Source organism: Dicentrarchus labrax, unplaced genomic scaffold (genome assembly GCF_905237075.1).
Source record: "Dicentrarchus labrax unplaced genomic scaffold, dlabrax2021, whole genome shotgun sequence".
Taxonomy (NCBI): domain Eukaryota; kingdom Metazoa; phylum Chordata; class Actinopteri; family Moronidae; genus Dicentrarchus; species Dicentrarchus labrax.
In genome coordinates this window covers 2277363-2303345 of record NW_026136716.1, presented here as the reverse complement: position 1 = coordinate 2303345, position 25983 = coordinate 2277363, and the positions used below count along the sequence as shown (strand labels likewise).

Sequence of the window (25983 nt, the reverse complement as noted above, 5' to 3'; positions counted from 1 at the left end):
CAGTATAAGCTCTTGTTTGCTATGTTTACTACTAATATTAGTAGTTACTAGTACTGATACTAAGGACATCCATACATAGGTATTAAAATACTCCTTTAAAGCTATTTCTATGTTGAACTTCTAACTGAATTCATGCTTCATGTTTAATGGAAAGCTATAAATAGCCATAAAAAGCTCAGAGAAAATGCGGCTTTTTAAACAGAAAGAAACAGAATTATAATGTGTATAAATATAAATTATATTTATACACATACACGCTTGGCCGCTTTGTGGCGTCACGTCCAGTTGATCTGTTCTGAACTCACTAAAATGAGTTCAGGTGTCGCTGTAGTCTCTATATAAATATATATATAAATATGTATAAATATGTTTGTATAAATAAAATCCTGTCAACAATATTTCGCCACAAATTAATTCAACCTTAAAGTTGCTTTCTGAAAAAAAAAAAAAAAGCTAATGAGGGAAGTTGAAATGTTTCCAAGGTCAGAAATGTACTTCCATGCAAACATTTATGATGTGTTTTCCAAACGCACACATGGAGCAGGTAGGCAGGTAGGAATCCTGTCCGCCCACCTTCAGCCTCTAAATCCTCGTCTGGCTGCTGTGTGTGTGTTATTATGCAGATATGACCTTCTTACAGCGCTCCCACAGATCAGCCTCCGAGCAGACGGGGATCAAATCAAATTCTGAAAGAAACAGATGAGAAGGAATATCAGCTCCATATCTCTGCCTTTTACCTCCCTCCTCACCCACTTTACTCCTCCCTCCCTCCCTCCCTCCCTCACCTACACACACACACACACATGCTGCAGTCAATATCTAACAACAAGAACCAAACAAGAGCAAATTAAAACGAGAGCGCCAGCAGGAAATAGGATGTCCACCCACACTGTGAGGTAGGTCGACACCCAGGCTGCCTGTTCCCACAAGTCCCAGTTTTCCAAATTCTACACCACAGTCCTGTTTCTGAAAGCTTCAGCTGCTTCTTTTCTGCACACACACTTTATTTTTTACCAGAAGACACATCAAGCTCATCCTCGAAACTTACAGAAAAAATGAATGTGACGTAGAAGCTTTGTGGCTGAGAGTCTGGCCAAAACATATGGTGTTAATAAGTTAGTGCACGGAGCCCCGCTAGTTTTTACTCCCTATGCTAAGCTAAGCTAATGGATGCTGGCCGTAGCTTTATATTTACTATACATTTATGTGCTTGGTGGCAAAATCTTAAATCGCCCCAAACTGTTGAAACTTCTCCAGAGCTGACAGAGTTAGAGCTAGCGGCATTATTCGCCGTCCCTCCATGAGGCCTGTTTGGGCTTCACGACAGCTTTTCTAGAAAAATCGTGACACATGTTGCGATGTTTTTAAGCATTAATAATATAAGACAAGTTCTCCAGTAAGAGAAAAAACGGTTGATCGAATTGTAGCGGAAGAGTTGCGGTGATTGGACAAAACTGCAAGGTCACGCAGACGTCACGGGGATTGGTTCATTGTTTCCTCTCATCAGGTTTTAAAATGTCTCCAAACCTTCAAATTAGTCCAAAAACACATTAAAAACCGCCGAGAGCGAGAGTTACGAGGTTTCCACGCAACAACGGCAATCTGCTTTGATGTCGTGCTGTCAATCATTCCTAAAGAGTAGGCGTCACTTTTGTGACTGTGTGTGTGTGTGTGTCCTCCCCCCCCCCACAAACAGTGGATTTATCTCATTTGGCAAGGAGCCTCTTCGTATTTCACTTTTCAGGAGACGCCTGTTCGTTTAATTTCTGCGGCGGCTTGCTTCTCTCTGTCTTTTTCTTCTCCTTCTCCTTTTCTTATTCCCTGCAACTTTTTTTTTCTTCTCCCTTCTTCGTCTCCCCCCCGGAGTAGAAACACATTTCAATGACACGCCCACGCCTGGGCCTGTCAGCCCCTCGCCCTGTCAGAGCGCCCACGCTGCTCTGCTCCCCTTCTCCCTCCCCTCTGTCTCCTCCCTCCCCTTCCCCTCTCCTCCCCTTCCCACCAACCCACATCCTCAACACTTTGCGCTCTAAAAAAGCAGCTCTTTTCATCCAAGTTCCTCTTTTGCAAGGAAAGAAAAAAAGAAAAAGAGGAGGAACAACAGAGCGGCATGATTCAGTCTCCAGGCGGTGGTAGTGCTTGTCATGGAGTGTCCCTTTTCATTTGGAGGGAATATGGGTTATAGGATGAATGTGATGCCAAAAAGAAGGAGATAAAAAATTTGAAAAAAGAAGAAGGAGTGTGGTGCCTCCTATTGTCGTCTCCTCCCAGTGTTGTGTTGCCGTTCTGGGTGGCAGACACATTTTAGACGGGCGTGGATGTGACTTCACGGAGGGAGAAAAAATGTTGTGAAATCAGAAAATCTGGTCAGAAAGTATTTAAAGCAGCTAAACAGGTTTTCTTTCTATTAAAGCGCAGCATATTTTTTGAGTTTACGATGCCATACGAGGCCACGGCTTGTGTGTACTGAGGGAATTTGTGTGTGTGTGAATATGCAGGGCTGAAGCTGGTGTGTTTGCACAGGCTCCCTGGTAAGCAGAGTCTTACTTTGTGTCTGTTGAGAAAGTGTGGGATGGTATGAGCGGCTTATGTCTGACTGAACACGTGTGTGCCTGCGTGGGCGGGGAGTGTGTATAGGGGCGATGTGTGTGTGTGTGTGTATCTTTGCACACAGATTACACTCGTGTGGGCGTTTTGGGCAAGGATGTGTGTGGGCGTAGTGAGCGTAGGCGGAGGTTATGTGACATACAGATAGAGACTGCAGTGTTCCTGCAGTGTGTTTATGTGTGTGAAACTTTACTGCAGAGTGTGGACAGCAGAAACAGCTATAGGGGCCCTGCTGCCTGCAAATGTGCCAGCGTGGAAATCTGCAGCCTTCGCACTCAACTACCACTACCTTAAGTCGAAATCCCCTCCATGAAGAGTCTGAAAATGTGTCACATCACACGTGTGTTACTGGGATCACAAGAAAGTTACTTTATGATCATTAAAACTTAACAATTAGCAGTGGTGAAAGAAAGAACACAGATATTATACTTAAAGTAAGAAAGTAAAAGTACTCCTGATGCAGGTCGATGATACTGTAGTTAGCGATGCAGCTTTGTGTCACTTTAATGTTGCTAATTTCAGCTACTTTATATACTGCTGGTTGGCTTAATCCATAATATATTAGTTGATTTGTATTTTATATTAAAAATGTGACTATGCAAAGTAACTAAAGTGGTCAAATAAAAAGTAGCATAAAAATGGAAATATTGTACTTCAATATATTTGATAATATATTAATCAATTAAGTCAAGTATGAAGAAAAAACATCAAACACACTCTGGTTCCTGCTTCTCAAATGTAAAAAACCAACAGGGGTCAGTCCTGTAGTCATGACTGATCATTGACGCTGTTTAATGGTGCTTTAATGTACTTTTTGTCTTATCTAAGGACGAATTATCTTAGGCTATAAATGTTGAGGCGTGTGGCAGTTGTTTATGCTCCATACGTGTGTCTGTAGAAATAAAACAGTAAAACTTATATATATTTGGGTTTTGTACAAAACACGACATTAAAAATGAATTTGTAGTAATATTTCATGCTTATATACATATCGACGCACATTGATCCTTATTCAGGATTCCAAAATATTTTGTGATCTTATGAAAATAACTCTGAGAAATAGAGAATTATGTCAATACGGGACTTCCGTATTTTCCAACTACTTTGTTAGTATTGAAAAACTACAGTTCCCATGAGGTCCCATTGATGTCGGCTGAAAAACTGCATGTTATTCCTACAAGAGAGACTTTTTTTATTGTGTATATTTGTTCAAATAAGCACATAAATGGATTTTAACTCCAGCTTTAATATTTCATTACATACATACGTTAAATAGGATCCATGTTCTGATGTTAAAAATGACTCATGCTCCTCTTCAGCTGACTCAGCTGACTACAACATCGTGGTCTTGAGGTGAAAAAGATTTTACTGTAGGTGAAAGGTTAAAGTACTGCAAATCAAATATGTCACAACAGTCACACATTTTTCTGTGGATGTGTGTTTCTGAGTACAACGAGCACACGGCCTGTAGCATTAAGTACGTGCTGTTAGTTTAACTCATGAGAAGCTGCTATGTGTAGCGTTTTATGTGTATGTTTAAAGATAAAACCATATTATTTAACCATTACGGTTAAAGTTAAGCCTTGAATGCGTCGTTTCTGCGTGGGATCATGGGAGTTGTTGAGGGGCTGCGAGCTGAGCTGCTGCTAACGTTAGCTCAGCTTGTTTCTCTGATAACTTAAGATCCAGACAAATCTAGAGTTAAGATCTAAACAGTGGATGGTAAAAATGTGGCTTCAGCCTGGATAAACAGTCAATGTATGACAGCTTCTGGCAGACAACCACAGCGCTGACGCAGGCACACACGTGTGTAATGCAGAAGGCTTTATCACAAACAGAGATTGTGCAAAATAAACATTATAATACACATTATGTGTATTATAATGTGCATCACTGTATGAAAACAAGTTGATATGACTGATCTGTTGAGCTTTATCTGATGGTACATCTGCAATGATAATCAGTTAAAATACCAGTTTTTTTTTTCAGTCTTTGTGAAAGTAGAAATAATTTGTTTTCTTTCAAGGTTTCATTTTTGATCTGCTTCACGCATTATAAAAAGGTCACTTCACATTCAACTGTTGATCACTGACTGCTTAATCAAAGTGTTTTTTGGGCGTCATTAACGCGGTGGAGTTTTCACTGATGTTAAAATGCTATGTGTTGCACCTTTAAAGCGTCAGTGGGAAGCACTGTGCGTCCTTGCTGACAGATCGTGGGCTGATGTGAAGGGGATTTGCCCATTTTGGCCACGCATGGGCCTCAGCGACCCTCGCCGCCCACGGTATCCTCACCCTGAGAGTGCTGCTGACGTCTGACATGTCTGCTATCTTCAGGCGGAGGCTGACGCTCCCTCTGCCACGACCACACACTGCAGTCAGAGAGAAACCAGTCGGCCCTCGATGTGGTGTGTGTGCGTGTGTGTGTGTGTGCGTGAAAACACCTCAGCTCTGAGCTTATGCGAAGGTGTGATTAATCTGTTTAGTGCATTAATTTGGGGCTGCTGCAGAAAGGTCACGACTACCTATCAGATCGCCTTCAAAACCTTGCGGACTGCTGAGATGTGACAAAAGATGAATGCTAAAGGGGGAAAAATCCCTCGCAGGAGAGGAAGGAGAAGAGAAGAAAAACGGGTAGAAATGATGAAACAATGAGAGCTACAAGGGTGTGAGCAAAGTTGAGGCAGGCTTTGAAGTGAAGCCACACATTTTGCATGATTATTGCTGTTAAGTTTTTGATCTTGAGCCAGCAGGCACGAAAAACAACAGCAGCTTGGGATTAGTCTCCCCCCCCACTCACACGCCTACCTTGCCAGCATAAGTCCCTGACTCAATTAGAAAAAAACCTCTGCAACTTAGGGCTCCTCACGCACAAGTACCCACATCGCCCTGCCCACGTCCCTGCAGCACATCACAACCAGCATCGCTTTAATCGCAGAGCGCAGAGAATGCACAGGGATCCGTTCTGGTGACATTAATGCAGAGACGCGCTGACAACTAATGTACACACTGATCAGACAGCAGAGACAACGGGGCCGAACACACAGAGGAAATAAAGCTTTATCTGCCTTTAATTAAATATCAGGTATCATCCATGGAGCCTGCGTGGAGCTGGCTGCAAAATAAAGTAATGTGACAATAAACTGCACGAATGGTTTGTGTATTCTGTTGGTCTGCAGTGTTTTAGTGTCTCCCAGTGGGCTGAATGTTAATGCTAACTACTGAAACTGTCAGTCCCTCACGGAGACTGCGAGGAACGCAAATTCAACAAATCCTCGCCAATTCTGCACAACCTTACAAGTTTTGTCCAATCACAGCAACTTTTTTTGAACAACTGTAGCTGGAACAAGTTGCATTCAATTTTTAAAGAATTCTACACAAATATTTGCAGATATTTGCAAAAAAAAAAAAAAACATCGCAACATGCCTTAAAGCAGTGCTATTACACTCCTGCTGCTAATTTTATCAGGGTGTGGGTATGTTGAGATGATGGTTGTGGCAGATAAAATACAGTTGAGGTGGATAAAGTTGGGTAAAGACTGTTAAATCCTGAGCTGCAGAATTGATCCAATATCTTCCAACAGTACTGGGCTGGAACCACTGACAGTAAATATAACGGACAGGGCGTCTTAAACCTGCATTCTGTGTAATGTCCAGCAGGGGGCAGCTCCATAGTCTTATAGTATTGAGTTTTATGGAGAAATGAGCCGACCTCTCAGTTGATTTATGAGCTCAGTAAACAGTTTCCTGATGAGTTTCTGGTCTCAGTCTCTAGTTTCAGTCTTCTTCCATACAGCATGATGTTCATTTAGTAACTGATGGTCCCATTTAGAGTGAAACAGACCATAAAGCAGGGTATGTTTTAGGGCGGGGCTAAAAAAATAAATAAAATATAATTTTATTGGAATTTAAAACACATTTTTTTGGACGAATGTGTTGTTATTAAGAATCAGTGGAAAATGGACGGTGGGTATATTTTTTTTTACCAGAACTTCCCTCTAAGTGTTTTTATTTTGGTGCCTGTAACTGCAGTGGAAAGAACAACCCCCTCTGCTTTTTATTCCTGCTCTCAGAGCTGCAGGATTTCCCTCAACAACCTTCAGCAGAATTAATTTGTATTTCCACGCAAAATGTTTTCCGCCGAACTTCCTGGTCACGTTCGCGATCTAGGAAGTGAAGTGTTGCTTACTGGAAGTCTCTGCAGGTAAAACATCTCCAGCAAGTGTGTAAAATGCAAATTTAAATGTGAATGTCCTGACTGTGGGCGACGGGTGAATTTAATCTGCCCTCTGCTCTGGACAACAGCGTCGGATAAATGACTAAAATGTAAATGTGCTCAGTGTTTGTTGGTGGCGATGTGGGTGATTAAACACACCGTAATGTTGTTCTTTTTCAGAAGTCGCCCTGGATCAGAGAGCAAAGCCTAAATTATACGTTTAAAAAGTCCTTTATGTTGTTAAAATGTAACGCAGGTGATCCAAGAACTGAACCTCACTCTGCATAAAAGCCTCAGTTCAGTATCTGCACACATCGATAGAGAAGAACTGACACACGTGGTACTAAAATTAGTGATGTGTATTTGTACTATCAAAGTAAAATACCACCTTTTCACAACTAAACAGTATAACATGGATTCTGTATCACCAGAGTGTTCATAGTGCAAGTGGTTGACAGGAAGACCCGACCAGGACACACAGAAACAACCAAAAAGAAAATGATCAGCAGTGTTTTCTAACAGCAGTCGTCCAATCAGAGTCTTCCTCTCTCTGACGTCCCATTGGCTGCGAGTGAGCCCTCCTTCAGCAGGAAGTAGCTCACAGTAAGAAAGCTCTGCGACTTTAAAGTGTCAGCTGAGAGCTTTCAGATGTAAAGTGCAGCTCTCCTGCAGTGCTGACCCTGCAGGCTGCGGGGGCCGGAGGAGGGCTCCGGGGCGGGGCTGGCCTGCTGGGCTACCAGCCGCCCACAGAGAGTCCTGGCTGGGTGGGCGTCATCTATGGAGCGATTGATCCCAGCCAGGACAAAAAGTCTCCCTGTTGTCCTGCTCGGCCAGCGGAGGAACACAGACTGCAGCAAATACTGCTGATACTACTAATACTACACTAATACTACTAATACTACACTAATACTACTAATACTACACTAATACTACTAATACTACACTAATACTACTAATACTACAGTAGGATTTAAAGATACTGAGTAAAACTGTTGCTTTAGGACTTCAGCAGTTTCATTCCACCACTCTGACTAACAGCACTACTACCTAATATTAATAATAATAATAACTTGCTGTAATCTTTAAAATCTGCGACTTCTACTGAATCTATGAATCATAACTATTATTAAAGTGCATAAAAATAACATAATACTTTAATTTTAAGTACCACCACTAATACAGTCACTGCAACTGTTATTAACTGAAATATTGTCATATTATTTTTATTATATTATTATATTATCAATACAAGAACATCTGACTGTATTTAAGGATATTTGGTTGTTCCTGCAGTTATTAGTGCAACTACGACTGATATTATCCATCATTGTGTTATTAGCGCTGTACTACTTATTTCATACTTTAGGTACTTTAAGTTTATTTTGAAGCTGATACTTTTGTACTTTTTATGTAAGTTTGATTGTGTGGTATTGCTACTGAAGTACTTTAAGTATATATTTAACTAAATGCTGCTTTACTATTCAATATTAAATTATTTCATTAGAGAGAGGAGGCTGCATCAGAGCCAAAGTAGTGTATTTTTAAAGTCCAGGTGAAATTAAATTAAACTTTAAGATCACATCTTCAGTTATATTGTTATCAAAAAATATACAAAAACTACATTTAATCAGTCATTTTGTCTTCCTGTAAAACAAAATGTGACGCGTGCTTACGTCAGCATGAACTCACTGATTCCAATCAGGACATTCACCCGTCAATCAATCTTCCACTTTTAGTGCCACAGAGCGAAGATTCATGACGCTCTGTTGAATATTTCATTAGTTTTGTGTGTAAAACCTAAAAAATTAGGTTTGTTTCTCCGGAACAATTGTGGCTGACGATCTGCAGATAAATGAATCTACTAACATTTGCAGTTTCCAACAAGTTTCCATTAATTTGCGCCGTTGCGTGAGGCAACAGTGGAAAGTAAACTCAGAGCGTTGTAGTACGACTCTGGTAACGCGCCAGTCTTCCTCCTTTGAAGTCCAGGCAGCCGAGCCGGGGAGGCGGCTGCTGCTGTGGGCTCGGTGTGGAGGTGTTTGCCTGGAGAGGGGGAAAAGGTCACAGCTACAGAGCACACATCTTTTACACTTTATAATATGTTTCACAGCTGAGCTGCGCCGGGCTGAGCTGTTCATCAGCTGCTGAGGAGAAGAAACAGTACCTGTAGTGTTTTCTGTGGTTGAGGTTTGAAGCATTCAGAGAGTTTTAGAAACTTTGGGCCTGAAAACTGTGAAATAAACAACATTTGTCCCAGCGCTGTAAAGGAAAGCAGCTGTTTAGTTTCTCATTGTTTTAATAAAATAATAATTAAAATAAAAATGTATCTGGAGCCTTCATTTAAGACAAAGTCACTAATTATTCATCTTTTCTCAGCTCGATAAAGTGACAAAACACTTCATTTAAGAATCTTAAATAACTTAATTTACAATTGATCAATGATTGATTGCAGGATAAAAAAGGGCTTTTATACAAGTGAAATCCTTCTGGACAATCGGACTCTTTCACGGAAGCATCTGTTGGAGGCCTCTGGGGCAATTAGTCTGGTGAGTGACACTTCACTGTGTAGTGCTGTATCCACCGCTATCTCATCTCGCTGTAATCATCATCACAATCCATCATTAACCACATCACAGACCTACACCGCTACTTGCAGGCTCTCATTGATTTTTAATGATTAATAATGCTCGTCCATTAAAAGCACTCTGATCCACAGCGAGAGGCTGAACATACAGCACACGACACAAGCACTGCCCTGGAATATGATTAAATATTCATGTTTAGAAAAAGGCTGTTGTTCTGTTTTGTTTCCTGATCAGTTGACGGTAATCGATATATAAAATGAAAAGCAGGCACACTGTCTGCAGTTATAATAATCTGCGGTGTAGAAGCACCAGCCTGAAGCCAAACACTGGAAACCTCACGTCCTGCTGAGACTCTTCTGCCGTTTTCCAAAATCACATTTGGCTGGCGAGGCAGTGAAACGCTCAGCAACCATTGTGGCCGGTGGATGAAAATGTTAATTTCCTTCCTTGATAATGATGCATGTCGTTTCCAAATGTGATTATACAAACAGAATGGTGTGTAACACGCTTGTAATGTGCTTAAGATGTTTTAAAATACATTACCATGCTCGCACACTGTGATGGAAAAGGCGCTAAAGCAAACCTTTAATGTCGTCAGATTAAAACCACGAGGGGACCCGGGACGGTTCCCTGAGGAACCCCAGGATTAAGGATTTATAGTAAAAAAAAGGTAATTTGAGGCATTTGTCACATCAACCCTTCTTTGTTGGGAAGGCAGGAGATTATTAGAAGGAACAATCAACAATTATTTTAGCACCAACCTTTATGTTTCTCTGGGCTACTGTAAAAACACAGCGGTTCAGCATGGCGACCTCCATGGTCTGCAGATAAAAACGTCTCATTCTGAGGTGATTATACACAAATGAAAACGTACCTACGAGTATTATGTTCTAGTTCTGAGAATATGACTATGGACCTTTAACATGAGCTCTCAAATATCCCTTTATTTATATGTGTTTTTATAATTTGTGTCACTGTTGTTGCTCATATAGATCCACAAATGTAAAAACTAGAAGGTCATAAAACTGAGCAGGAGCCTGAATCTGTGGATTTTGGGTGTAAATCGTCCCGTTGGTCCAGTGGAACAAATGGTCATGAATATGAAGAAGCACACCTCCCTGCACTGATAAAACATGAATAAACCTCAGTTATCTAATCATGAATATCCAATCAAACATGAGCAGGAGTGTGCTGTATGTGGACAGGTAACACTGCAGCGTCCTCACTGTGTGAACAGAGGCTGTATGGACACAGACCAACCATGACAGCTGTCTGCTCTTATATATCTTATCCTGCTGCACGCGGTTCACTCTGCAGCGCTCGTCCTGCTCTACACACAGATACTGTTAATGTTACTGTAAAACCAGGAGGAGCTAACGACGCTACGATCGGGGTTAAATCTTTGCAGTTTCATGGTGACGGACAAACTGTGTCCTTACTGTGGACTGAACCTATTATCTGTTGGTGGAAAACCTTGCTGTGGTGTGTCAGCAGATCTCAGATTTTCATTATTCAGACAAACATGCAGATGCTTAAAAGGCTGATTGATTTCAAACTGCTAATAAATCAACTGGATAAAATCTGTTCAGGAAGCATTCTTATATAAGATAAGCCATGTATATATGTATGTAATTCATCTGGTAACTACGTATGCACATCAGCGAGGGTATTTCCCCTGATTAATAGGTCAAAAGCTGTTCAAACTGCTTTTATCCTACTCTGTGAAGTCACTTCATTAAGTCCATCCCACAGTAATAAGCCTCCTCTTCATCGTCTCTACGTCTAACAATACTAATCACTCTGATGATGAGTTATTTCTTTGTGAGACACCCAAAAAAAATCATATCCAGGTCACTTTTTCCTGCAGTTTGAACGTAGCCTTTGTCTTTCCTCCAAAGGTTGTAGCTCGACAAATCAGATAACCTGTGCTAACTGCTCAGCGAGTAGAAAGATACCGGTATGATATATATTGTATATGATATGTAGTAAATAAGTTCATGTTAGCCTCTAACTACAGATTTGATCATATTGATCAATGAAATGGGAGAAATTACATTTTCTTTTCCCTATAATAAACTATTTTATTCTTCAGTTAGCAGTAAATTAGGTTTGTGACACACTATGATCACTTAGTGTAGTAATAATGTGTTTATCTATTGTTTTACATACATTTTACTCTCAGAACTCAGACATTAAAAACTGTGGAAATAAGTAAAATTAGCTGTGGGAGTTGTAGAAACTACACCTAGTGGGGGTTTGAAGGCTCATTCTCTCAGCTTTTTTCAATTCCTATCTTTATTTGATTGTTTTAGACAATCACAGTTGTTTAATAAAGCCCTAAAGAAGTGCACAGCAATAAAAAGGGAAATGTGTTCTGGTAACGTGCAGCCCCATGCAGGATGTTTTCAGTGTCATGCTTAAAATCAGCATATGTGTTTTCAAAATAGGCACAAATGTCTCAATCCAAAAGGACTAAGAGGCAACGCGCCATGTGATATTTAGTCTGCAGCAGCCTGCCAATAACATGACTCTCTGTGGTCTTTAGTCTGACTCAGACTTGACTCAGGTGGTCCTGATTGCAGCGCTGCAGGAGGTCTAAGTGGGGTCGTCTGGGGGGTTTCTGGAGCGGTGTCAGTACCAGGCTCATCTTTAACCCGTGACCCACTCTGTTGTCTGCTCAGTTACACCTCACAGTTTAGTCATTTAGCTCGGTGGTCTCCAGCAGTTCTCCTCGCGGGGCAAAGAGTCTGCAAGTTTCTGTTACGAGCAAACGCCGGAGGAGTAGTTTCACTACCTTGTAAAACACAACAACCACAAGCAGTCAAAACACAACACGTCTGAAGGTTTAGGTGTTTTATCTGAAGGGTTTTATGGCCGTTAATGACGTTATGAGGAAGTTTTATTCAAGAATTACACTAATATTACGTGTTGTGTTTGATTGTGATATCTTTTACACTCAATATCTTAAAAGTCTTCAAGCAATCAACAAGCAATGTTTCAATATTATATTCCTGAACATTGAAACAGGTCTCCAACCTGGGCGTAAGGACTCCTCCGAGGGGTCCGAAGATTAATCTGAGGGGTCACGAGAAGCAACAGCTGCTTTCTTATATTAAACCGCTGTGGTTAAGGTTTGGTTTAGGGTGATGTATGTTCATTAAGATCTTTATAGAAACATCGACAGTCAGACTGAAGCAGGTGAAATTATCTGAAGGGGGACGATCCAAATAAAGTCACACAGAGAGAAAATATTTCACAGACTTTCCTCTAATTTTTGCTCTTTTTGTGTGAAATACTGAATACTTTAATGTCTTTAGGGGTCTAAAAAGCCTGAACTTACTGTAGACAGAGTTTGGGAACTGAGAGGTCAAATGTACAGAAGACATAAAGGCAAAAATCTGAAAAACTTCCTTTGGTACCTTAAGTCTCTCTCTGCTGGGACTGTCCAGATGAAGGAAAATGCCAAAAAACAGTCAATGACCGACAGTATTATCTTTCTTTGGTGGGAGGACTAAAGCCCATGTCGCCATACTGAGCTCCCCAGGGTACTTCTGGGTAATGTTTAACACCTCGTGTTGGCTCAGAAAGGTCCCTGATCTCTACGGAGAGTCTGAGAGGACACAAGGAGCCGTCATCACCTTGATACAACAGATCCCTCCAGGTCGCCTCCTCTCAGGGTGTCTGGCTCGCCTCTCAATCTCAGCACAGTGAAGGAAGAGACGCTATAAATAGCTTCAGGTTGTATCTGGGCAGCGGTTGGCCAGGAGCGCCTGATTAGCATAATAGTCAAGCTTTTTAATAGCGACGGTACGCTTAACAAAACTGACTCTGAGGATGTGATGTGTCCTGAGCATTGTGCCATTAATGTAAAGATATTAACAGATCTGAGTCATTTTGCTGCTCAGGAGCTCAAAACCAACCAACAGGGCGGTAGGAAGCTGAGATACGGCCTTCTAAACAGGGATTTAAAAGCCTGACGTAGTTCTGATATCTATAAATAAAAATGATGAGTGACATTCAGACGAAGAAACTGACTGTCCAGTGGAAGAAAGGTCACAGCTGATGTGTCAACTGACTGTGTGCCCACGAGCAAGACACTGAACTGAATGATTAACATGTACAACACTGATTGCAGGTCAGCGCTGCAGCTCTCAGAGACAGAGAGGATAAAAAGCCTGTCTCGCCTCGACCCTTTGTGTCATTTAAATTGAAATGTGCAGCATCGTTCGACAGCTCGCGGTCATGACACCATCGCGGAAAACAACACTATTACGCTGTTCATTATCAGGGACCACGCAAGACAAAACAACAGCGTTGACAGCACAGGGGCTGCTGGAAATTTCTCCACGGATATCAGACGGGCCCGAGTGTGCCAAGACCGTTTTGATTTTGTTATTTTATTTTATTTTTTTACGACAGCACACAGTCTAGTTTTTGAGGAAGCCTATTACTGTCCTCCCACACACACCCATCAGTAGCAGGCGCACCACGACCTCAATAACCCTCCACACACACATATATAGACTGCCTTAGTCCATTTAAGCCTCCATAAATCCACCAACACACTCAGAGCGCTACTGCCATCAAGTGGCTGCTTTTATACCCAACAGCTGCCTGCAGCATGAATGCTGTTGGATTTAAACGCTTCAATATTCAGACAGTTTTAGATTTTGTAACTTTATTTGTTCATTTCTCTGACACCAAACCACAGTGTGAAAATAATGCTGAGAAATATCATCAGTAAAATGTCCTTAAAAGTAAGAAAAGTGTGATTATGCAGCAGAATACCTCCATTATAACCTTATTACATAATATATACAGTTTATTATATAAAATACTGCAGTTAAAGGTCTGTTGACCTTTGTTGACAGCTGGGTGAAAGCTACTCACTGAGGAAGGTCATGTGATACGACTGAAAGCTCCTAAGGACGTGGTCAGTAAGTAGACCTTGAGTTAGTTTAAGATTGCTCTTATGGATCAGATCTGCTGAAGAAGGAAGTGCGACATGACTGAAAGCTCCAGAGCAGCTACTAAAGTTCATTCATGACCTCGGAAGTAAGTATCTCAACTCAAGGTCCACTTACTAGCCTCTTCTGGAGCTTTCAACCACATCACCCACTGAGTTACTCGGTTTATAACGTTTTAAATTCAATACTTTTTGCCCGTTGGTGAAGCAAATAAACAATTTAAAGACAGATTTTATACTTAAAAATGAACTTAAAGAATAAAATATATATAATTAAATAATATAGTTTTGTTGTGTATCAGGATAGTAAAACAAACAGTCGTTAATCTCATTTGTCAGACGTCCGTTTAATAAGATTAAGGTACACTGAGGCTGTAATAAAGGGCTCCCTCCACATATTTCAATTTCTTTACACTTTCAATGATTCAATTTACTGTAAACAGATCGTCTGATTCTGTTTCTGAGGGTTTTTCCACCCAGACGACACAAAAAAAACACTCAATACTGGGAATTGTTTGGCATGAAAACAAAGACAGTAAATATAGAGTGTCGGCTATTGGCAGCGACCATCCAAAAATATTGGAATCAGGCTTTAAGAAGTCCCGCTGTGTGCTGGAGATATTTCTGTAGGAGTGTAGGACACTAAAGGGTTCCTTGCTTGACATCTGATGGTAAGTTAGAAGACTAATGGTGATTAACAGTATGTTTAAAAGAGGCACTTCTTCAAACTTCACTTAATTATATAAATACGCAAGAAATTATTAGATTTTTGTTTTGAAATCTGAAAATTCAGTTTCACAAATCTTTTCCTTCCCGTCACGTGAACCCGGATAAAAGATTAATTAAAGGTTTCCTAAAATACTGTTCAAACCTCCACAGAGCTGCGAGGAAACAGCGCGACTCAGCGAACAAAGAAAAAGTTAGTAAGTGGACCTTTAGTTACCGTTTTCTGTTTTTCTCTCAAACAATTTAAAAACCTTTGTGGATCCAATCAATCTGCTGCTCTCTTGTTAAAAGCACAAAAACATTAAAAAAAAGGTTGAATCTTTTCGATCTCTTCGCGTTATCTCAACTCAAGGTCCACTTACTGGCTCCTTCTGGAGCTTTCATCCACAGCGCTCGGTCTGTATTACAAGGGAAAAGTCTCTTCAGAATACCGGATCCTGGTAAATGTGCTGGTTGGTTTCTGTGTTCTTTTGAGCCGCTGCGTGTTATTGAGTCAAACTGCTGAATTTAATCCACATTTTCTCAGATTTCATCACTTTTTTAAAAGCTTTTTAAGTAAAATAAGTTAATAAACGCAACAAGATGCACATTATTCTTTTCTATATGAAGGGTCCACCGGTGGAAGAGCAGTAAATGTAGTGGACAGTGCTCTGAGGTGAGCTGGATTCGACCACCTCTGAGGGGAAATCGACATCAAACGCACCTCCAGGTTCATCCAGACCTTCAACCCAAACTCCCACGTTGGACATTACCTCCTTCTTCCTTCCACATGTTTCATATAAATCGATATAAATACAGTGTTTTAACACGAAGTACTCGACGAGAGCTGCACAGACTCCGATTTAAAGGCTAATTCAAGACAAACCGACACTTTTACGATGGATTTTCTTGCAGTAACACAGAGTTTGAAGCTTAGTGTGTGTAAGTTAGAGTTTCTGAAGGCACATTCATCCTGTGCTTTCTGCTGTGAATGCTGGGTTATCTCGAGGCCCCCCTCCGTCTGAGGATGGGCGCGTTTGGTCTTTGTCCTCGTAAGAGTCTGTGCGTGCCGGGTGGGTGGCGTTTTCAGAGGACGAGGCTGGTGGATCTGAGCCGTCGTCGCTCGGGTTTCTGTTTGCCGTCGCCACCGCCTTGTACTCAGCCGACGCCTGCTCACCGGGTACCTGGCAACCAGAGGAACAAACAGTGATAGTTGACACGCTGCCAGATTAGCAGGCACATATTTCCAAGCACACATCTGGCACCAGGAACGTTTTATAGCTGTTTAATTAACTCTATTTAACCACAAACCGGATACAAAATGTAGCTGCTAGCTAATAAAAACCTTTAATACAATGATAACGGGTTAGCTTCTACTAGCTGTGTTATCTAGGATGCTAACTGGCTGCACTAAACTCTGACTTAAAGATCTTAAACACAACTTCCCTCGATGTCTGACTTCATCAGCTGCACTATTCTGTCTGCATCCTCAGCCTCGATTGAGATCCCCACCGCGGCCACCGGAGGGCGGGGTCGGAGGTTACGTCACCGCAGACTCATTCAGGCATGCATGCACCTCAAACGACGTCATGAAACAGGGCGCGGGAGGGAGAACGCATGCATGTACACGCCCACATACTCCCCATCAACACACACACACACACACACACACACACACACACAGAGAGGTATAGATGAGTCACTGTTATCTCCACATGCATCAACACACACACACACACACACACACACACACACACACACAGAGAGAGAGAGGAAACCCTGTCAGCCCCACGCACACACACGGTAGTTTTCCATCGACCTTGGCACACGCGAACGCCTCACCTTTCTTCAGCGTGTGTGTGGGCAGCCGGTTAGAGGAGGAAGTGTCAGAGAGTTCAGGTTAGTCTGAGGTAAAGAAACATTTCCGACACAGTCATTCAACCGTCTGACACAACAGATGGAAAAGATTGTTATTATTATTATTATTATTATTATTATACAGTGCAGAGTTTTCTATTGTTTAACATAATTTCTTTATTTTATCAGAAGTGGTACTTTCAGGTGTGTTTTTAAGTCTTTTCACTGCACACACTGGTTGATAAAGAAATAATGGTGAAACAATAGAAAACACACCGTCTATTTCCACCTTAAAACATACAAAAATAATCTAAAACGGTTTTAAAATAAAGATTTTGTATCATTTTCTCACTCAGAAGGAGCCAAGCTTTAATCCAAGGATCTGATTACTGATCATATCTGTGGATATTAGTTTTATTAGTATTATTTATCGCTCATTACAGACACTGTACGTGTGTACGTGTGTGTGTGTGTGCGTGTGTGTGTAGACTCACTGGCCATGTTATTTATTTATGTATGAAAACTTGTTATTTTTAAAGTTAATATTATTATTTGTGGTCTAAACTTCACAGAGCTTCACTCTCTGATAACAGAACACAGCGTCAGCGAGAAGAAAACACGGAGTATGTCCAAAAAAAGAAATATAAATAAAATAAATAAATACACAGAGAGAGAATTGTATAAAGAGGAAAACTGATTCATTCATTGTTCAGTTTATCAGCTGTTATTGTTATTATTGAATCAAATAAATCTGTTTACTCAGAAACAGTAAAGGAGTCCCTGTCTGTCTGTCTGTGTCTGTCTGTCTGTCTGTCTGTCTGTGTTCACCTGCAGTGGATGAGTCTCTGGAGGCAGTCCGCCGTCCTTCGCCATCTTCATCATCTCCCTGACCTGGAGGATGGCGAAGGCGATGGTGACCCAGGGGGCACCAGAGAGCACCCAGGCCGGCCTGCTCACGTCCTCCTGCTCCTCCTGGTGTTTGGTCTTCTTGACAGGCAGCACGGCGTTCTGGCGAACCACGGCGGGGCTGCCGGCGGCGTTCTGGCTCTGCACCAGGTCGATGGTGGCGATGGGGACCGGGCTGGAGGGGACGGGGATGTTCTCAGCCAGCATTTTGTCCTCTGAGGGAGGATGAGGAGAGAAATCAAAGTGACTGTAAGCTGAATTTCAACATAATGAAATGTTTATTTTAAGATTATTATTTTATATCCTGTCATACGTTCATTGTGGGAGTCGGTTCAGTCGCGTTTGCTGCTGTTTTATCTTTACATCTTTACACATTACAGCAAATTTAACATTTAATAACGAGATTTCACTGAGGTTTATTCATTTCAAAGACGAGAATCTAATTATTAAGTTATCTTCTAGGTTAAACATTTTAAAATGATATTTGAGGATTCAACTTTTTAAACATGCAAACAATAAAAAAGATTTAATGTGATAAGAAAGAAAATTAGGTTTCATTACATTAATTAATAAGCACATAACTGCTGCTCTACCTGTGTTATTGTGTTAAATATAAAACAGTTAAAGAGGGAGTGAAGGTTGTCCCACCTTTCCCCTCTGTCTCTCCAGTGAGACACTGGATGAAGGCGAAGATGAAGAGGATGATGAGGGAGGCCATGCCGATCCCTCTGAAGGTCTCTGCAGCGCCTGTGAATTACATCCTTTAATATCTCAACACAACTGCATTATTCACTGACCCTGGCCTCGTAGCCAGGAGTTGTTTTATGGTTTATCAACAGGTTGTAAAACAGCTGAGAGTTTGTAGGTTGATCCATCTTCAGCTGCTGCGTTACACTGAAGTCATTTAATATAAACTGTGTGTGACGCTATTATAATCATTTAACACTGGCTTGTTACACTAATGAGGAATCAATAATTACAGTTGCTCAGGATCAACATTAAATATCAATAATTAGGTCGTTAAAGTAATCACCAAAGTAGTTGACGAACACTCCTCCCACCATGGCTCCACAGCCGCGGCCCAGGCCGAGGTGGAGGCCCTGCAGGATGCCCTGCGCCGACGTCCTCAGGGCCGGCGGGACCGCGGCGCTCAGGAAGGAGATACAGGCTGCCCAAACTGAGGCGTGGGTCACACCTGGAGGACGCACGAGGAGAGACGAGGGTCACAGCCGGAAGAGAACGACATCTTGAATGCAATCGTTTGGTTATTTATTTTTTATGATAATTTACAGCAAATGTTAGTGAGATAAATCTGTTTTATCTCTTCTGACTGTAACAGACACAGTCACAGCGAACCAGCAGATAAGCTCCGGTAAATTAAAGCGTTAAAGACCTTGAAAGACAGTATTTACGTTGTATCACAACGACCAAGAATCCTTCACAACACGTTGTCTCATCAATATCAGCTATGGTCGGATACAGAGGCGGTATGTGGACAAACGTTCGGTAAGAATTCAGTGTTTGAGCGAACAGCTGAGAGTCTCCGTGTTTGTCTCCCAGTGCTTTGGCTCCAGTTTCAGTGGTAAAAATCACACTTTATTTCTCAGGGTTACTGAAACTGAGATCACAACAGACCACAAAGTGAAATATGATTCAACAGTGGTTCTATTATTAACACAGACACAACACTGCTTTGTTCAGAGCTCCTTCTTTAAGATACATAGTTTTGGCCCATGTTGTGTTCTTACTCTTCCTTTTATTTGAACATGTCTTGTAACTGGGATCAGTTTCTATGTTTCATGTCTACTTGTAAAGCTGAACTTTTATAAAAGAAGTTACAATTCCTTCAGGTTTTGAGATTTAGGCTTTCAGATTTTATTGTATGTTACACTGAAGGCGCTGCTATAGTGTCATCACAGTAATTTAATATAATTATAAACTATATGAGGCTTTTTCCAACATTTTAGTGACTCAACATTAATCAGCAATTTCAAATATATTATAAAAATGCAAATATCCACCTTTAATTTCACTTGAGATAAATATTTGTATTATAATAACTGATTTAATTGATATAATATTATAACTGATCATTTATTGAGCACCAGGGGGCACTGTGGAGTTATTGGCAGCTCTACCTGCCTAAATGATCCAGTATTGTGGTTTTATTTCCTTAATGAACGATGATCTGTGTGACATTGATCCATAAACTGATTCACAGACTGCATCCCTCAAAACCTGAACCACACCCATCAGAGTCTCCTAAACTGACAGTCCCATATATCCCAATATAGTCTTTTAAAAAGATCTGTACAATTTAAAGCTGCACTCACGCTTTTGTGTTGCCAACAGTTCAGCTTCCTGTCTGAGGCCTGAAACCAAACGTGTCACGTGACCACAGCGCCTCCTCGCAGCAGCTGTACGGAGGTAACTGCGGGCTCTGCTGTGCGTTGGTGTTGAACTGTTACTGGTTCAGGGTGGAAACTGAACGAGCTCAAAGAACTGACGTAGTTTTGTGTTGGTTCTGTGAGGCGTCAGTGTTTCCTCAGGGCGGACAGCTCAAACAAACAGTTCCTCATTTATGTCTTTATAGTTTAACAACAACTCTACTTTCATTTCTATTTCACATCTTCTCTTCTATTTATTTTAATCTCATCCTCCCATCAGTGTTACATCAATATTCTGCTGTTAAAGTACTCAAACGTCCCATGTGACTGCTGTTATAAACAATATATTTAGATTGAATTGTTGCAGTTGGTTGAGGTGGAGCTCACTTTGAACCACAGGACTGAAACTATTGATTACTGTCATTATTGATCCATCTGCTGATCACTTTCTGAGCATGTAAACAACCTAAAAATGGATTCAAACTGAATCAGTTCAACCGGTTCAAACTGCCACTTCAGAAATGGATTCAGCTCTAAAACCTCTCTGCCCATAAAGCTGATTATTAAACAAGTCAACATGTGGCAGTTTCCAGATGCTGGGGACCCAAACTGTTCATTTCTAACATAAAACTTTAGGGTTCTCAACGTTTCCGGGTTCTGCTGGAGGTCGTTTGAGGTTCTGGGGGAACTCTGGGATTACTGTGAACGACGCTAACTACAGTAACGTGTCCTGTTCAGGCACAAAGTTCATAAACCCGCCAGCGTCTGAACTACAGCCGCCTCTCGCTGCACTGTCAGCGGCGAGCCAGGCGGTCGGAGGAAGGAGGCCGTCTGATAAGCGTCCGGTTAGACAAACACACCCAGGTTCCTGCCGCGTCCCCAGGGTCCTAGCTTCCACAGAGTCCTTCCTGAAAGAGGAATGAGTGCACGTTACCTTGAAGGACCTCCATGGGCAGCACGGTCCAGGCGTTCTGCAGGTAGGAGATGTACAGGTAGCGAGCGGTGTTACAGGCCAGGCCGATGTACAGAACCCTGAGGGGAGACGGAGCAGAGTCTTTATGTTTCATTACCTGACAGCAGAAAATATAACTATTATCAGCAAACAGGAGAAATGACTTTAAAATCTAATGTGCAATGAAATCTTCTTCTGTGGTGTTCACATGGACCGGTTTCTCCGTTACTCCCGAGGAACCAGCTCCTCCTGACACTTTCTGCTGTTTGCTGAGCGTCTTCGACAAACACACCTGAACCTGGCACACCCTCAAAACATTTGCTCATCAGCACACGGGATTATTTTACTGTTTGTTCATCCACAGAGGGTTTACTGAGCGCGCACACACACACACACACACACACACACACACACACACACACACACACTATAGAATACAAACTTTATTAGAAGACGGAGCTGCAGGAATAAATCTATTATTATGTGTCTGCTGTGATTTCTGTTCCTTTAATATTGATCCAATAATCGATTTATTGTCTGTGAAGTTGTTACAAAGCAAGAAAATCCTTAAAGTGTTTAAAGTGTTTACTTTTATTCAAACAGTTGAAGGATGAGAACTTGATGTTGACGGTCTCTAAGATACTTTCTGACTTCCTGTGTGCAGCTCGCAGCTACTGAAGATGTAAATCTTTAAATAAACCTCACAAATGTACGCGGGGTTTTAAAAGAAACGCTTCAGTTATTTCCTGGAACAATCGGCCTGCAATGAGACGCTGAGCAACGTGCAGAAGACACACCCAGCCGGATGATTAATAAGATAGAAACTGGAGAGAAAAACTGCACAAAAAACTTTCCTGTGAAGCTATTTTTATCTTCTCAGGCTTCTAAAAATAGAGAACACAAGTCGACACCAGAGACTCAACATCCAGTTCCTCCGTGTTAGTGAGGAGGTTAATAAATATCAGCACCAGCAGCTGTATTTAGTGTAACTCCTGTGGACTCCGTGCAGCAGTCAGCAGCAGAGGTGTGTTTCTTTTGAGCGACCGATGCTGAAATCTAACACCGCGCTCTCGAATGTCACCGCCGCCTGAGAGCGCCGACCCCCCGAAGGGCCCTCGGACAGAAACCCAGAGAGTCAAAGGCGCCATTGTCTCAGACGTTCAGAGTGGAGGCCGTCTGAGGAACTGCACGCTGTACGATTATTTACTGTGACCCTGAGAGTGATTCCCTGGAGGCAAACGAGGTCACAACACCAGGAAGTAGACGATGAGATTGTAGTTCTGATTTTCAGTCTCTGGATGTAAAACACTGAGAGACACAACAGAGGCAACAACATGTATTCATATCTGTACAGAATACTCTGTATCTGTATCTGTATGGGTCATATTGATCAGTACTGTATCTGTATGGGTCATATTGATCAGTACTGTATCTGTATGGGTCATATTGATCAGTACTGTATCTGTATGGGTCATATTGATCAGTACTGTATCTGTATGGGTTATATTGATCCCGTATTGACAGTCAGACTGTGGACATGTGACGGCCTTTAGCTCGTGTTTCTAGAGTTACGTGTTGTTACGAACACGTTAGGAATTGTTAAAATGTGATATTTCTTAAAGGGAGTTTGGTGCAGGGAGCTTTTAGTTGGATTCAAACTGCTGATATGGATCATTGTTAACGTTCTGTCTCCACTACAGAAACACTAAAGTCTGATAAGGTTGTCTGACGGTATCAGTTGGATTAATGCTTTAATAATGTGTGTGTATTGATTACCGATGTGTAAATGGTTGCCCTTTGTGTGCCTGTTTTTAAACTACTTCCCTCATTAATCGTGACGTGCTCGTTATTAATGAAACTAATTCTCATTATCTCTGTGAGAGATCTTGTGGTGTTTGACTTCCTGCTGCTGATCAGTCACGTAGTGTGAAAACCACGATGACCTGAAGACTCCGGGTCAGAGGCTGAGAGTTGTGTCGTGTGCTGGTTTCGGTTGCGTTTGTGCCGGTTCCCGCCGCGGTGAGAGTCTTACCTGATGTGTCCGACCAGCTCGATGAACTTGTGGCTGGTGAAGTAGAAGGCGAGCTCTGAGATGTGGCTCAGGATGGAGCAGACCCCGAACAGGGTGGTGGTCCCGCCCAGGTCCTCTAAGTGCCAGTACAGGAAGGTGAAGACGAAGCCGTAGCCGAAGCCCATGAACCAGGCGACGAAGAGGACGGAGCTGTAGCGAGCGCTGCAGAGGAGCTTCAGCAGGTCGCTGTAGTGGAACTCCTCAGCGGCGTCGGGGCCGATGGGAGTCTGCTCCGAGGACTCGGGTAACGCCCTCGGGGTCTCCGCCACCACCCCCTCTGGAAGCTCCTGCCGGTAGTCGGTGCTTTTTTCAAAGTAAAACTGAGTGGCAACGATGAACGCCACGGCCATCAGCACGCCAAACGTGATGAAGGCGATCTGATAGTTGTGGAGGCGGAATTCGGGCACGACGCACATATCGATTATGACTTTGACGTGTGTGTGGTCGATCCAGATGCCCACCAGCAGCATGGCCAGACCCCAACCGAGCGAGCCCCACATCCTCTGCAGCCCGTAGCGGTCGCGAGCTTTGCCGAGGTACTGCAGGGTGACGGTGTCCACGATGGTGACGGCGGGAGCGCTGAAGAACTCGCCAACGATGACCACGAGCAGGATGATCAGGAAGATGCGCTCCACCTGGTCCTTGTTGAAGACGATTTGGGGCCGAAGAGGGGAGGTGGTGGTGGTGGTGGTGGTGGTGGTCGTGGTGGGGATGGTGGTGTTTGGCGTGTGCTGGGTGGTGTTTGCCGGCTTGAAGGGAGCCGCCGAAGTCGCGTTGGCGTCCACGCTTCGCTCGTGTCTCTCCAGCACGCTGAAAGACGAGGCAATGAGTTCAGGAAAACCAGGGAGGTCTAGAAAGCTCCGGCGGATCCTGGTGTGGTTGGTGGAGTTGATGAACTGCGTGACGTTCTGGAGCGGCAGAGTCGTCATCGCCGGCGCCTCCGTCGTCGTCGGGGCGACATCTTTCTCCACGCACGTCATCTCAGCCGGTTTGACGAAGCCGATGCCGCAGTTGAACACCAACCAGCACAGGACAGAAAACAGCAGGACGGCTTTGCCCTTCTTGAAGCGGTCCGCCACCACGCCCCAGAAGGGGGCGCTGCAGAACTCGATGAAGTATCGGATGCCCACGAGCAGCCCGCTGCGGCTCGCCGACAACCCGAGCTGCTTGTAGTACACCGCCAGCAGGGGGTGCAGCGAGCCGTACGCAGCGTAGAAGAAGAAGTAGAAGACTTTGGAGATGAGGAGGTGGCTGTTGATGCGGAGGCACATCCTCTCGCAGCAGTCCATGGAGTCGGGGCTCGAGGGCGCCGGCTGTTCTGGTGGCCCGTCTGAGGCGGGCGCCGGCGCCGCAGACACGCCGGCCTGCTGCTCCGTGGACCGGCTGCTGAACGGATCGGCCAACACATACTTCCTCTTCTGCTCCTCCTCGTCGTCCGTCAGGATGGCGACCTTGTCGTCAGCTGCCATATCTGGAAGATAAGGAAATGAGAGCGGCTGTGAGGCGTGGCGGCGCCGGCGTTCAGTAACCAAATGAGGCTTCAACTGACCGACAAACGTTACAACATCATCGTACTGAGACACTGATTGTATTATAAAGCATTAATGTGTCACATTAAAGCGTATTTATATTTTATTACAATTAACTAATTATACATTTCAGTAATAATATTACTTTTGTTTGAACTTAAAATCCAACAATCTTCGATTAATTAAACTGGACTTTAACTGGTTTTCCAGTGTGATATTATTTCCTGTTGTCGATTTAAGACAATAAAAGCCCAAATATGTCCTGATGGAAATATTCCCTTTACTTTAATTTAAACACACAAACAATTAACAGTTGTGTTTGGAGTAACTATTAATGTAACTAATTACTGTTGGCAGGGAGGAATTATTATTATATTATAATAATAAAAGAGTTTTCCTTTTATTAAAACGGACTTTAATGAAACATCCGGACAGATGAGGCTCCACCGACCGCTGCAGGTCCGCGGACCACCGTCTGAACCCGGCTGTCTGTCACTGACTGTCAGCCCGACGCGGAAGTAATTGTCCTCTTAAACAAAGCTGCTTTATTTTACACGTAAAACTAAAAATTCCCGTTTTAGAAGGAAAAAAAAGGGTAAATTAGATAAAATGGCGGCAGTGATGAAGAAGCAGAAACGAGCCGTTTGAACAGGCGGGAGATTAACGACCGAGTTAAAGTCTCTGAACAAGAAATAATAAAACAGTTTGTTACCTGTTCAGGTTACAGCTCCATTAAACTATGACTGCGCAGTTCCTCCGTCCGACATCTTCTCACACAGACCGACTGAAAGAGCCGTTGGAGCCGTTGGAGCCGTTAGAGCCGTTGGAGCCGTTGGAGCCGCAGACTGAAGCGTTTCTCTCCGGATCGTCTCTCTTTGTATTGAGAACAACAGCAGCCCGTCGGACCGGAGCGTCCACCTGTTCACACACACACACACACACACACACACACACACACACACACACACACACACACACACACACACACACACACACACACGGCAAGTCCGTCGTGATGGACGCTGCCGCTTCCGGTCGGCGCTTACAAAATAAAACGCTTTGTTATTGTATATTTAAGCGTGTTGCATTCACTTGGAAAATAACACCCAAATTAACGACTTATTATGTAATAATAATAATAATAATAATAATAATAAGATACAGTTTCATTAAATATAAATTATTCTATAATTATGACATATT

The 25983-nt window shown here is 42.7% G+C and overlaps 1 protein-coding gene across 5 annotated transcripts; it reads right to left on the bottom strand.

The window, feature by feature from the left end:
- Positions 1-659: 659 nt before the first annotated feature.
- mfsd6a (major facilitator superfamily domain containing 6a) lies at positions 660-25748 on the bottom strand. 5 transcript variants are annotated; one of them, XM_051426930.1, is made up of 8 exons: positions 25493-25747; positions 23213-24722; positions 21163-21260; positions 18875-19036; positions 18490-18588; positions 17764-18056; positions 16921-16983; positions 16108-16262 (listed from the first exon to the last, which is right to left on the bottom strand). In XM_051426930.1, the coding sequence occupies exons 2-7, from the start codon at positions 24718-24720 to the stop codon at positions 16927-16929; spliced, it is 2217 nt and encodes a 738-aa protein (XP_051282890.1). In that variant the 5' UTR covers positions 24721-24722; positions 25493-25747; the 3' UTR covers positions 16108-16262; positions 16921-16926. The 5 variants fall into 5 exon arrangements, with proteins under 5 accessions (XP_051282892.1, XP_051282888.1, XP_051282890.1 ...); XM_051426932.1 differs by lacking the exons at positions 16108-16262; positions 16921-16983 and adding an exon at positions 660-686; XM_051426928.1 differs by lacking the exon at positions 16921-16983 and having other exon boundaries at positions 14702-16262; positions 25493-25743.
- Positions 25749-25983: the final 235 nt, after the last annotated feature.